This window comes from Sus scrofa, chromosome 17 (assembly GCF_054392235.1).
Source record: "Sus scrofa isolate SSC_HxYL_T2T_F1_AM1 chromosome 17, Sscrofa_HxYL_maternal_Yorkshire_Landrace_v2.0, whole genome shotgun sequence".
Lineage (NCBI taxonomy): Eukaryota > Metazoa > Chordata > Mammalia > Artiodactyla > Suidae > Sus > Sus scrofa.
Genome location: NC_139399.1, coordinates 23,047,823 through 23,062,433, shown reverse-complemented (window position 1 = coordinate 23,062,433; position 14,611 = coordinate 23,047,823). Strand labels below are relative to the sequence as shown.

The window sequence follows — 14,611 nt, the reverse complement described above, 5'->3', positions numbered from 1 at the left end:
GTGTCTGACTTCAACCCAGAGCACAGGAGCCCTGCCACTGGTGAGCGTTCATTCCGAAGGCCTAATTTGACTTCACTCTGCTTGGGCTTTAGTCCAATTGGCAGATGGCCTTGTAGAAGCTGATCTCAGACACTTTCCCTTTCTAATTTTTTGGCTCCGTTGCCTCTGTTGCATGGGATATCATCTCTGAAACTTTATCTTGGGTTCCCCAGGTTTTGCTTGTTTTGTAGCTTCGGTTCTCTTTTAAATCTTTCTGCCTCAAAGAGGTTTGTGTGAAATACTAAATCACTGACAATTCCTAGGAATTATCCAATGACTTGCTTGCAAATCTCCAGCCATTCCCTGCCTTTTCCCTACCCTCCTTCCACAATGAGTAGCCTCAGAAACAAAATTGCAGACACAAGGTGATCTTTGTGAATGCTGTACAAATGTTCCATTTTCTCTTACAGGATGGACTCTATAGAATGAAGTACCAGAGCTTTGATATTTATTATCCTAAATAGGTTTAACATTTGGAGAAAAGTGTTCAAATATATAACCTTGGAAAGAAAAGCAAGCTGATGGAACAGAGATCGGGGTGGAGAGAAAGCACGACGGGCATGCTTTTGCTGTGTTGGGGGCAAAGTTAGAAAATGGAGTCCTTCTGAGCTTTAGGCTGCCAGGTGAGGTAAAAGTTAAAACACAAATCAATTTCCAACTCTTCATGAGGGCAACTAGATATCAATTTTAAATATACATGACCACAATCTGAATAATGAAGAAATCTTATGTTTTATTTAACACTTTGGCCAGACCAGCCCCTTTGAAGGGGTCACTAGTTTAGGAAAGAAGAACAACAAACCATCATTCCCTTTCCTGAAGATTCATCATTTTCCTAATTATTTCAATTGGTCCTGCTTTTTCTTTTCTGCAAATTGGGGGGTGGGGGAAGGATTTGTATATTAGATCAGCGATGTCTGGTTCTTATCCAAATATTCCACCTAATAAGGACATAGGTTCTCATGGACTGGGTAACCACTCTGCAACATTCCTGAGAATTGAATAATATAATAATCTTGAAAGTCAGCAGAGTGGATTATCCACTTTTTTTTTCTGGACTTGAACTTGTGACCTTAACAGTAGCACTGCAAAAAAAAAAAAAAAAAAAAAAAAAAAAAGCAAATGTGCTAAGCACTTTGCCAGAGTAACCTTCCATGTAGACTTTTCATCTTAAATACACACAACGAAAAACAACTACAATTTTTGGAAAATTATGTACAAACCCAATACTTCTTTCGATTACATATAAATACAAATTAGCTATTTCTCCTAAAAAGTGGTTATAATAGTAAATAAATACAAAATAAATCTGACCATTATACTTCATGTGCTGGGGTTGAACCCATATAAAATGTACAACGAAATACATTTTAAAATCTTTAAGGAATAATTCTCTGATTAAAATATTTGTTTTCCCAACTTCTTTTCGTAGATATAAATATATTTTCAAAATAGCTGTGTTTTTTTTCTCCATTCCATTCCATAAATAAAGTCTTCATTGGGAAATATTAAAGTGTCAACTTGATTTTTTTTTTTGTTTTTTCTAAAATATATATATATATATTTATTTTTATTTTGCTGTGCTAACGACACCCACAACCCTCCACAACCATGTCCTGGTAGTTCTTTAATACCACCTTTTCGTTCTCGTCAAGGTACAGCATGGAGATGGCACTGAGTTCTGTTGGGACACAGCACGCCTTTGGGATCTTAGAGTTAACGGAGTTGACCAACGTCTGGACGATGGCGTGATTCGTGGAGTTCAGGTGATCAGCCAGGGGGAAAGGGCACTCCCCGTGGCAGTAAAAGGCATGATACCCCGGGGGGGCTACGATCCAGTCATTCCAGCCCACATCACTGAAGTCCACGTACAAAGGGTGTCTCTTGCAGCTGGATTTCAGGCGCTTGCGCTGTTTGTGTTTTGCTTGACGCTTTTCCCTTTTGTGCAGAGGGTGTCCTTTCCCATCGTGGCCGAAAGTGACTAGCAAGGGTCTTATTTGTGACCAGCTGTGCTCATCTTGGTGCAAAGACCTGCTAATCCGCACATGCCTCTTGGAGACCTCCGGGCTGTCCTCCGGGTGGGCCACTTCCACCACGAACCCGTGGTTGGCGACCCCCTGTGCAGTCCACCGCATCACAGCGGGGGTGACGTCGAAGCTCTCCCACCTGCTGGCATTCGGAGTCACCAACCTGGTGTCCAAAAGTCTGGTCACGGGGAACTTGGAGTTGGCTGTTGCAGGTTTGATGATTTCATAAATATTAATTCGGTGATGGAAACTGCTACTGTTATCCAAAGTCTCCTGTGTCTGTTCCCGAAAGACCTGAAGTTCTGCTGAGGTGATAAACTCCTCGGTGGGGACAGAAGTTAAATTAAAGAAGAAGCGCCGGGTTGTTTTTCCACTCATTTCTGGCAGTTCTTCCAAAGATTCTAATTTGATACAAAAAAGTGGAAAAAAAAGGAAAAATTGTTAGGACAAGTGGTGACAATCTGATTGGATAGAAGGATTTATAAACCTCACTTCAGGGTTTGATTTCTCCCACGTCAAAGTTTGCAACCAGAAAATTTAAATTTTCCCCTTTTGATAAAAAAAAAAAAGGATCCTCCCTTTTCTATACATTTATGTCAACATATGTATTGTGAAACAAAAGTTCCTAATTCATTGTTACATTTTTAATCCAACACATGAATACTGCTTCCAGGTGGCTATAATAATGGGGGGAATGGTGAAGCATTTCTTTGGAATTCACAGACTTTAGGGCAAAAAGAAAAAGTCAGCACTGTAGTTAGTAGAGGTCTAATGAGTGAGGATTTGAGGAAATTATTGCATTTCTTAAAAAGAAAAAGGCTTTAATGTCAATCCCTTAAGCGGTATTCTAAAACATTACTCTGCAATTTAGATGATTTACAAATCTCGATATACAGATTTCAGTTTCCTAATTAAAGACTCTGAAACTCAACATCCACGATGACATTTTGCAAAGCACACCCTACTATTTTACTCAAAAGTCCAGAGACAAAGGCATTTACAGGGATCTATTTCTTTGGAAACATAAGGGTGGTACTAGGTACTAGGGCATTGTAATAATTAAGGCTAGACATTTCAAGAGAAATAACTCCCCGAGTTTGTCTGTTCTCTCACCTCCTTATGACCTCAAAAATCAAAAACTTACTTCCGATGCTTTTGGAAGAAAAAAAATGACTCTTCTGTTGTAATTCCTTTATCTTTTTAAAAAAATAAACCATGTTAAAAAACATACCTACCCTAAAATAGGCTTTGGGAGAGAGCGGGAAAACCAAAAATAATTTATAAAAATCAACGGAAATACCATTATGATATTTCTGGTGTAAGGGAAAATCTATTAGAGAATAATTTAAAATCTATTATCATTATTTCAAAATAGTCATTTAAGTGGGGTATACATAAAAGTTCTTCCTGATTTAAAATTCCAGAATTTCAATTTTAAGGAGTAAATTGCTTCCCAAGCAAACAATAAACTATAACACAGTGCCTTGAATGCTGCAGCCTGCACATCATCAAAGGTATGTGTTATCATTAAATTAGTAGTAAATGGCACTAGACTTTGAGATATGTGGGTTGACCTTCTTCTAGCTTTACTACATCTTGTCATTCCACTGTCAACAGTTTTTACCTGCTTCATTCAGGATCCAACCTGAGTGCTAACAAAATCTGTTTGGCCATGGTGCATGTCATCACCATAAGAGGAAGCCCTACTTTCATTAATTTTCTGATTTTACTTCTCCTACACCAAACAGCTACACTTCCCTCACAGAATTCAGATGCCTTGGCAAAGGAGAATCATTTCAGTCACTCACTCAAAGGTTCTACCTGTGTAAACATCATCAAAACAAGAGTCATCACTGCAGCTAAGTGGATGCACGAGGTCAACAGGGGCGGCTTACATCAAATTATGGAGGAATGCTTTAATGTGATGCTTCTCAAACTGCAACTGCGGTGCAAAACACCCAGGACACCGTGAATCTTCAAATGCAGATTCTGATTCAGTGGGTGAGTCTGGGGTGTGGCCTGGGAATCAGCATTCCAAGCAGCTCCCAGGTGAGACAATGCTGGGGACTCGTGAACCAGCCTTTGAGCATAAAGGCTGTAAGGATGTTTTTCACATTCACGTATAAATTACCAATTACCAGGGACATCTTTTCAAGTGCCTTTTTAAAAATAATAGAAGAATAAATAGAAAAACCATTAGCATTGGCCAAAAAGGAAGAGGTGAGGCCATAGGTGGGCAGCCAGACTCAGAACAGAAGGATTTAAAGCCCATCTACTTGGTCAGGGAGACCAAGAGGTCCGAAGTATCTTCCATGGGCCTCTTGGGCCTGCTAACCCACACACGGAGGAGTACCTTTCAGGAGCCATGCACACCCTAAAACCACTGCCGGCTAATGCTACTTCCGGCCAGGCGCTATTTTAAAAACAATCCTCCCACCAGTGGAAGCAGGGCTCTGGTCCGTGTCTCCAGCAACTATCAAGGATGGTGTTTACCCCCGTCTTTCCACTCCCCTTGGCAATTCAGGAGCCCTCGGTTGCTTCTGCTGAAAATATTCTTTCATCAGAGTAGCCCTTGGCTATCAGAGGAAAGAGGAGTGATGTAAAAGTCAGCAGCATCCTCCAGACACGAGGACACAAAGCCAGGCCTAGACCTGGGCTCCTGACTTTGCTGAAACCAGCACACCTAAGAATACTGGCTTTTCTTTTAAATAGAGGAAGGAAAGGCACATTATCCAGGGCCTTTGGTAAGCAGCTGTATTAACACAGGTGCCCAAAGAAACCATAACGGCAACAAAACTCCCAAGTTCAAATCCATAAATAAGAAAGAAAGAAATTCTAAACATACACACACACAGCCAAGAGGAGGGGGATAAAGAAATAACCTCCAAGGTCAGCATGAGAGACAATGAAGTAAAGAGGGCGGATGTGTATCAAAGAGGCATTCAATAGAACATAACCCTCCGAAAGACTACTATTAGACTGAATTATATAGGACAGCCTCCATTCAACCAGATTTGACCTATAAAAAACAATTTTGGAGTTCTCTTATGGCATAGTGGGTTAAGGATCCAGCATTGTCACTGCAGTGGCTCAGGTTGCTGCTACAATGTAGGCAGGTTTGATCCCTGGTCCGGGGACTTTTATGTCACAGGCATGGTCAAAAAAGAAAAAACATGCTATCTCATGAATCTGCTTGAAGGTGAGCGGCAGAAAGGATGAGCATTTAGCAAAGGAAAAAAATTACACTATTAAATATAAATAAGTAACGTGAAGATCTTTCTCCAACTTTGCAGCTTCACCTCAGTTACCCTAACCCCTGAAGAAATGCTATTCCTCCTTATACAAAGGCCTCTATGAAAATACCCCTAACTGCAGGCTCAGGTCACAGAGATAAGTCAGAAGGTCACAGGAACCCCCCCAATCTCAGGAAAACAACTGGCCAAGGTTAGGGCACCTACTACTCTTTCCTTTGATCTACAAGAAAGCATGATTTTTTTTTTTTTTCCTTGAAGGTGGAAAAAAAATCAGAACCTTTTGAAATGGCGTAAAGGAAAAAAAGCTGCAAACCATCACAACCAGCCTGGAGATACTGAAAATATAGAGCATTTACCTAAGTAGGTAATGTATGTTTTTCTGAAGGCATATACAGTTATTAATTCTTGGTAAATAACCCTTGTTGAATAAGCTGCACCTGCCAAGGGATTTAAGGACTCTAGTCTACCTGAGACTTAGGTCCTTGAACCTTTACGTTCTTATCCAAATGGATGGAGCTATGGATGCAAAATTGTAGAAAAATAAAGGAACCCAAGGCAACTGTGACTTTCAACCTCTCCTCCAAAAGGGAAGTTCCACCTTAATCATTTACACTTCAATTATTTGTCTACATCAAAATAATCCAAAAGTTGAGATGGAATTCCCTCAGCTTGCCTAGGTCCACTCTGGCCTCTTCCATAGGCCAGGAGAGAATAGGACATAAAGAAAGAAGTTATCAGAGTTCCTGTCATCGCTCAGCAGTAACAAACCCAACTAGTGTTCATGAGGATGTGGGTTTGATCCCTGGCCTTGCTCAGTGGGATAAGGATCCGGCGTTGCTGTGAGCTGTGGTGTAGGCTGGCAGCTACAGCTCTGATTTGAACCCTAGCCTGAGAACTTCCATATGCCACGGAAGTCAAAAAAAAAAAGAAAGAAGTCATCACGTTAATGACAGCAAGTGTGCTCATTGTTTGTTTGTGCCAAGTCTAGCAGTAGAACTTCACAGGAACTATCTTATGATGACTAAATTAAAGAGGAACTGTTATTAGCTCCTTTTTGTAAATGAAATAGTTGGAGCTCAGAGAGGTTACATGACTTTCTTAAAGTCACAGAGCTAGTAAATGAAGAGCATAGCTACAAACCTGAGTCTACTGCAGGTCCCAAGTTTTTGGCCACTAGACGGCACCATCTAACACAGGGGAGGAGTCTAAAACTCAAGCAAAAGTCAAAACCCTTAGAAGCTGATTTGTGTTTAATACTACAATGATAACCAGAGGGCAAATTCTGTTCCATCTAAATGGACAGAAATACACTACTCAAGAATGGTAGAGAGAGCAGACAGAACTAAGTAAGCAGAAAAGCAAAGTGGTAGGGCCCACTGGGATAGATAGAACTTGTTTGGAACTACTGATATTTTGTGGCTGCCTTTTTGTCCTACGGTATGACAAGGTGTAACAAAAAGTGAGTTGTCATTACATTTTGAGAACTTTGCAACACTCTTTGAACAACAACAACAACAACAACAAATGTCCATTAAGAAAACAACAATTAAAACCTGGACATGTTCGAGCAAATTGGTAAGGTTGTAAATCCCTGCCCTGAAATAAAATGAGAGCAGTAGAGAATAATAAGTGATACTCTCCAAAATATAAAATAATGGTTAGACAACTAATGTACCAAAGCAAAAAAAAAAAAAAAGATAAAATACAAAAGGTTAAAATCAGTCAGTTAAAAAAATAAAGACAACCAAGGAGATAGGAACTAGAAGAAACAGTATGGTCATGGTCACTAGCCCTGATTTGGCCTCTGCTCACCCTTAGCTCCAACACCTCTGGAATGATCCAGTGCCCTCTTATTGCTGCCTACTTAGTAAAATATATAGAGGAGAAGTCTTAAAAAAGACAAAAAATCTCAATGAGGAGGGATCAAGAGGGAACAAAGAAGATCCACTAAAAAGGCAAAAACAGAAAACATTAGTGTAAGAAAAACCCCTGGGCTCCAAGGCCTCAATCTCTATGAACATTTCCAAGTGGAACACCTGTTCTTCTCACTGGGGCCTTTCATAATCACGCTGCCACGCCTGGGGACACTAGCGAAGCACCCCAGGTGAGCACTGGTTTGGGGGAACTCCTACAGTGTCCAAATCCTTTGGCTGTACTGAGACTTTGTCATACAAATGCTCCTTCACAGAGCAATGGTTGTTTCTTGAACTTTCCTTTTAAATGGATATTTTCATGAAAATGACATCTGTGGGAACAGGGTTAATCTCTATTTCAAAGCTTTAGTCATAGAGGCAAATAATTCAGTTACTTTGGGCAAAAGGAACTGTGTCCTTCACAGTCTGGAGAGCAAGCATGTAGTTCTTCTATATTCCAGTCTGATGGGAAAATATCAAGATGTTTTGCAGGGCCAATGAAATCAACCAATTTCAATGTGTTTTTTTAACTACAAGCAAAGCAGAAAACACTCCTTCCAGCTGGAGAAGTGATTTTTCTATCCTCAGTGGCAATTTCAAAAGGCCTATGCGGCCAAAGCACTTTTTAACAACTTTGAAAAAAGAACATTTTTGCAGTGCCTGGGCTTTCCCAAATAAAAGCCACTGTAAAAAGGACTAGACAAAGTTTAATAGGCAAAATGACAACTGACAATTGCTGTGTCAGATCACCTACGGTGTGGACCCATTATCTTCACACATTGGTTGCCGTCATGATATCTCTTGTCCTATCTTTCACCAATCACCCAGATCCCAACCACAAGTAAGACCTATGGGTAATTCTTGTTATCAGGTCCTTTAGCCCTTTACCAAATAAACACCCATGAAGGTTCCATGAACCAAATTCCTCTCTTAAACCTGCAGCCTTAATCAGATGGTTTGTTAAAAGATTTTAGTGTCGTGCACAGTATTTTATAAACAAGGATGTATATAAAAAATCAAATCCTGGATTACACAAAAATGCAACGGTCCTCAAAAGGGGGCAATTTGTAGAAAACAAGAAAAGGGATTTGTTGAAGTTTGGGGCAAACATTACATAGCTTTTCTCTATCATCTAATTGTGTTAAGTGTGAAATCACTGCAAGTTGATTTTAAGCAAGTTGGTAACGTCTGTACTCTTTGGGACATAATACTGACACTTTTAAAGGTATCAATTCTGACTTATAAACTCAAGCGTGCTATTTAAGTTAACACACTCAAATAAATTCTGGCCTGTTTAGTTTTGATCAGGCCACTTCTGGAGGAAGGAGAAATATGCAGACTTCACTGATGGAATCCTCATGCAACTGAATGTTTTAGATGTCAGATGGCTTAAACATTTAAGTTCTAAGAGACACACAGTAATTTCTTGGCCTTTAAAATAAAGTTAAGAATGGTTTCCATGTGGCTGGAATAGCTGTTCTTACTATTAAGAATCAAAATAATTTTAATCAGCATCAGCTAGGAATGATGAGCTGAACCTGTCATCATCCCTAGGTTTTGATGACGGACCGTACATGAACCAAAACATTTCTACAGGACAACAGACAACTTCTGCTTTCAGTGGGTGAATCATGAAGGAGTCAAATGAGATCTTACTTCCTTTGAAATCTGATTTAGATCTGCTGCCAGCAGAGAGCACCTCTTAGAAAGGGACTGGAAAATGAATTGATTATCACTTTGATGATATCATTATGTATAGCTGCCTTGAGGAAGTACCTTTTGTTATGGCACCTGCCTTTGGGACTCCTTCCCATTATCAACTGCTGTCCTCACAAATGTAAACCATCCTTCACACTGGGAGAAAACTCCTGGCTGTGACATTTCAGAATGGTTTATATCAGAGTGTAAATTTCCATTTGAAATTGACCACCTCAGCAAGGCAAGGCATGGAGAAAGGGAACTATACTCCCAGTTTCCCAATATGCTACCAGTGGTTGCTTTGTGACACACAATTTTGGACCCTTCTCTAGAACTTGAACGAACTCAGGCTCTGTTTAGAATGTTTTATGCCAAAGGAGCATTTAAAAGTATAAAAAAAGAATAAAAATGAAACATCTTTTAAACTAACACCCCCTAAGAACTTGGGTACAACAGATCTCAATAGCCGCTCTAAGACATTTCAAATCCACTGACATGTCTTTCTAAGGAAGCAAGCAGAAATATCCTACCTTAAGAAAAACCAGATCCAGTATCATAAAATTTAAAAAATCTACATTTCAATGCACACGAAGGAAAACAGGCAGCTGCTGCAAAGCTTTTATCTGAAGGCTAGCCTTGTCTCTACTCCAGAGTTCATCTCAGATTAGAGAACAAGACAAGAATGTCATTGTAGAAACAAGATTGATTATGGAATTGATCTCCCACGAGGCTTAGATAGGGATTTGAAATTTTCCGAACCGGGCCCAGATCTACTGTATATTAGAAAAAATCTGAAGCCCTGGGCTTTGCTTTTTCAGTACTATCTCTGAAAATTCTGCCCTTGGCTCTGTCATGCCTGAAACTCCAGCTTGGGTAAGAGAAGCAGATTCATAGAGCAAAAGCTTCCAAACAGAGATCACAATCTGTCCCTCTCCTTCATTCTTCCCCCGTGGAATTCTTGCACGTTTAGTTGACTAGGGGCAAGCCTTTTGCCCTCATCTTCCCCATCACTTGATTTCTCTCCAGTTCCTGGAGGAGGAGTCGCTCTCCTGGCTGCAAGCCAGGAAAAGGGTGCAGTTTTACCAAAGGGGAATCCCTGGCTCCCCCGCCACACAGGCAGTGCGGGAAAGCCAAGTTCAGAAAAGTTCTTCCGGAGGCAAGAATGGAAAGAACTGCAGCGCCCTGGCCAAGCTGCCCTTGCAGGAACGCCTGCAGTCTGCCCACGGTGGGGCGCTTTGCGGGATGACTCCCCGCCTCCGTCTCCGCCCCCTCCACCCGGCTCCACGCCTCACCTTCGTGGTGGAAGCTGCGCACGGTGTTGGCCAAGCTGGCTGCCCTCTCCAGCCGGTGGTCCGGGGCAGGCGCGCCTGGCTGACCCGAATGTCGGCGGTACAGGTCCAGCATGTAGGGGGGCACCACGGCGTCCCTGCTCGGGGTGGGTCTCTGCTTCAGGCCGAACATGCTGAGCAGCCGCAACTCAAACTCGCTGAGGACGTCGTCCGAGGGCTGGGAAGAGGAGAGGCCAGTAGACGCCGCGAACTTCCTCCGGCCCAGCTCGGGAATGAGGTCGGCCGCGCCGCCCAGGAGGACCTGGGGAAGCAGCAACGCTAGAAGACAGCGGGTCCCGGCCACCATGGTCGACCTGCGGACAGGGCCGACGTGAGTCACGGAGCTCCCCGCCCAGCCCTCCCCCTTCCGCCCCCGCCGCCCGGGCTCCTGCTCGGTCCACTTGCCTCCTCCTCCAGGGTGCCCACCCGGCCGACAACACTCAGAGGAGCTGAAGCTCGAACGTTTGGGAGAATAGAAGACCCTCTAGTTCCTGAGCCAGATGGCTTTCCCCTCCCATCCCATTCTCAATCGGTCTGACAAGATTTGCTTCCCCTCCCCCCACTCGCCTGGAGTCAGTGACTGTCACCTTTTTTTTTTCCTGTGACACTCGCGGTGACAGCCAGTGCAGGGAATCTGGGGAAACCACCTCTTGGTCTCACACCCCTCCGTCCCCTAAACTAACCCAAACACACGGCGCTCACTTGCATATAAACACGCAGGAATGGTGCATGTGACTTCCTTAGAGGCGCTGTATAGAACTTCCTGATACACACACACACACACACACACACACACACACACACACACACACACGAGTCTATAACTTCCAGAGCCAGTAAACTCAAGGGCACAACTTCCGAAGTCACTTGCAACCTGTGGCCCACGCCTCTAACCTCAGAAGTGTCAGGGCAGGCCACTCCATCCCTAAACGCCCCTTGTGCAGCAATGATACACTGGCATCTTCCTGGTATGTAGATGGCTAGTATCTATTAATTCACGTGTCAGTACGAGGTGGCACTAAAGAACTGCCCCTCCACCCCCCACCCACCCAGCATTCCTGGAAACAAACAGGTTGAATCACAACTTCTGCTATTTTCTTAAATGGGATGCAGCTCTGACTACAGAGAGCAGGTCTCCTGGAGAAACTTTCAGAACTTAGAAGGGATTGCCACGGCAGGGCACACAGGTTGGCAGCTAACGGGTGAACAGCTACCCTCTCCAAGGGATTTCTTTGGCTTTTTTTTTTTTAATCATCTGAGTGTTAACAGCCCTAATAAAACACCAAAGAAGGGGAGGGGACGGGGCGGAAGAGTGCAAACCGGGCCCGAAAAGCCGAGGGTCGCCAGGGGCGGTAGGATGGGGGCATCGCCGCAGGGGCTCGGCTGCACGTGGACCTGTTCTGTTTACGGCTGGCGGGGCCTGGCCCCGGGGAGGGGCTCAGCCGCAGCGGCCGCCTGGGCCCCGCGCCCACCCCCAACCCTGGGCTTGGCCCACGTTGTCTACCTTTAGGAGACCGCAGACCGTCTAAGAAGCACGCGGGGACACGTCCATTGAAAGAGCCTCCACATGGAAAAAGCTCTGACTGAAGGACCTGGCACAGGGACCGGGTTCCCTTCCTTCGCCTCCTCCTTCTCCTCCCGGGTGCCGGCCGGGCAGTTCCTCTCCGCACGCAGGGAACGGCGTCTCGGGTCAAGCCCAGCGGAGAAGTGGAGGGGCGGCGGAGTTCGCAGGCAGCGAGGCTGGGTCCGCTGGGGCAGAGGCACCGGCGCGAAGTGAGGAGCCCAAGTTATTCTCCCTGCAAGTTCAAGAAGTCTCCAGCCAAGTGCTGACACACAACAACAGCGAGCAGGGGGAGGAGTGCGGAGCAGGGCAGGGAAGGGAGAAAGGAAAAGCTGGTGCTGTCCTTGTCCTTAGGAACCAGCGCCCGCGGGACGCGTGGCCCCGCGCGGGGCCGGCTCCGGGACTCGGGGGGCGAGGGTCGGTCGCTCAGTGCTAGCTCCGCCGCGGCCCCTGGCTCGGGCCAGCCATCCTGGGCGACGCCGGGTCCAGGGAAGGGCGCAACGGCGATCTCGGTGCCGGGCGAGTTGCCCCCCCGCATCACTCTGCCTTCCTCCAGCGCACCCCCATTAGCGCTAGCCAGTTGAAACCACCGCTCCGGCGCCCCGTCGTCCTCGGGCGCATTCTCCGGCGAGTAGAGCTGAGTCTCGGGCCGCCGAGGCGGGTGGCCGCGCTATCCCCTCGCTCTCCTCGCCCTCGGGCCAAGCAGCTGTGCCCTTTGTGGCCAGTCTGGGGTCCGATCACACCTCGGCCGGCGCCTTCCAGGCCCCCGAGCTCCGGCGGGTGGTGATCTGCATCGCGGCGCTCGGGGTGGGCTCCTGGCTCCCCTGCGCTCTGCGCGCGGGTCTTCCGCTCCGGCGCGGCCCGGGCAGCCGAGGCCACGGCGCAGCGGCGCGCACGGCCGGGCGCTCCAACCCGCGCGGGGTATACGGGCGCTGTTGCCTCGGAGCTCCCAGTAATCCACGAGGCGCTCGCCCCGAGGTCCTTCGGGTGGGCGGCGGAGCCTGCGGTGACTGATGTCCGGCGGCGACTGCCAATCCCCGGCGGGGTGTGGGAAGCGGAGCGGCGGGCACAGCGCGAGCCGGGCGCAGCGCGGCGCGGCGGGGCTAGGACTCCGGCGGCGACGGCGGCGGCGGCGGCGCCGTGGCGCAGCGCTCGCGGCTTTTAAAGGGGACGCCGCCTGCCGTCTCCCTCCCGGCCCAAGCTGAACACCTCCCCCTCGGTGGCGCGGCTCGCCGGGGATCCCCGAGCGGGCGGGAGCGGCTCTCAGGGGTGTGGACCGCGCGCCGGGGCAGCCGCGGCGGGGTGGGGCCGAGGGCGGGGACCTGTGGCCGCCGAGGGGGCGCTAGATCATCCAGCCCCTGCCCTCCAAGAGGAGATCCTTCGGAGCTCCCGCCTCTGGCTGGGACATTGGGGGTGAAATCCCGGACAAATACCAGGTCTACTCTTATTTCCCCACCCGGCCCGTTATTCACCTTTCAGTTTGAAGATGTTTAGTAATAGACGATCAAACAAATAAAAACTCAACAGAGTGACAAGGCTCAGGGTACACGCTTCTGCATTTCCCCGGGGGTGGGAGGGGAATTAAAAGAAAACTAGAGATTGAGTATTGGGTGTTATTTAAACTTTAACTTAAAGAGGTATATGTATTTACATATGTAAATTTTTATATAAATAAATCTGCACTATATTATTCTAATAAATATATATGCAATACACAAGTATATACGTGTATGTCTCTATAAATACATCCATATATGTACATAGGTGCTAACGAAAGCACACATTTCTATAAATATATGTGAAAGGTTTATCATTTTGCTGTCAGGTCATGTGCAACGTGAGCTCTGTGTGTGTGTGTGTGTGTGAAGAGAGGATGAGAGGGGGTTTGTTTGTTTGTTTGTTTGTTTGTTTATTTATTTATTTATTTATTGAGGTGGCAGTCAACTTCATGCCTTGCGATATTTATCTTGCCCAACTCAGAGGCAGGCAATTCGCAACTCAGAGGAAGGTAAAATAATGCACAGTATGAGCTTCACAGACCAGAATCTTTTGGTTGGAGACCCTAGAACCTTATGCCCAACCCACTTCCACCAGGCTCCTGAAGCAAGTTTGTGACATGCGGTAAAGTGACTTGTCTTCCTCAGCTGAGATAGTCCCCAAATCTGCTGCACCACAAGTTTCAAGGCCAAGGCTCTCTGTCCTTGCCAGGATTCCAGGATCCGCCATGCGCAGCTCAACTCATTTACCCAAATGATCCCAGAAGCCAAACGCAGAAAATTTTTTGAAAAGGTGAGAGCAGTGAAATCGAATTCACCTGCACGGAACCTTCAGCCCGCAAAGCACAAAGAGGAAAGTCTGCAGCGGGAATTCATAACAATCTATTACCCATGTGTATTATTTTTTTTTCAGTTGGAAAGCTAAAGTAATTCTAGGTTCCGCTCATGTAAATCGGATTAGCAACCCACAGAGGGGAATTAGGCACTCGCTGTTTCTGAAAGTATAAAGGTCAAATAAGGTATTTCTGAGGAAGACTGCCTACTAGGAAAATAAATGGGGGGCAGAAGGAGGGACGAAATATTCAGGAACCTGGTACTTTCTTTTCCCTGAAAATGAAGCTCGATGGAGGCTGATTATCATTGTGCATCATTGGATACCAAACAAGCTGGCATGAGAACATACTTTGTGCACAGACACTTTAAGTCAAAAAGTGTTTATTGTGCTTCTGAAACTATTTCCTTTCCTATCAAGCTTAATTGAGGAGTTGACAATTGTTTCTGTCATCAGTGAGATT

The 14,611-nt window shown here is 45.7% G+C and overlaps 1 protein-coding gene across 3 annotated transcripts; it reads right to left on the bottom strand.

Annotated features, from left to right (window-relative positions):
• Positions 1–752: 752 nt before the first annotated feature.
• Positions 753–12,305, bottom strand: BMP2 (bone morphogenetic protein 2). Of its 3 annotated transcripts, none has more exons than XM_013985060.3 (3): positions 10,847–10,943; positions 10,224–10,573; positions 753–2,467 (listed from the first exon to the last, which is right to left on the bottom strand). In XM_013985060.3, the coding sequence occupies exons 2-3, from the start codon at positions 10,564–10,566 to the stop codon at positions 1,623–1,625; spliced, it is 1,188 nt and encodes a 395-aa protein (XP_013840514.2). In that variant the 5' UTR covers positions 10,567–10,573; positions 10,847–10,943; the 3' UTR covers positions 753–1,622.
• Positions 12,306–14,611: the final 2,306 nt, after the last annotated feature.

Coding starts and splice junctions, on each gene's coding strand:
- BMP2 (XM_013985060.3), bottom strand. CDS start 10,566: ATGGTGGCCGGGACCCGCTGTCTTCTAGCGTTGCTGCTTCCCCAGGTC. Junction 2,468..10,223: donor GCGCAGCTTCCACCACGAAG/GTGAGGCGTGGA, acceptor GTATCAAATTAG/AATCTTTGGAAGAACTGCCA.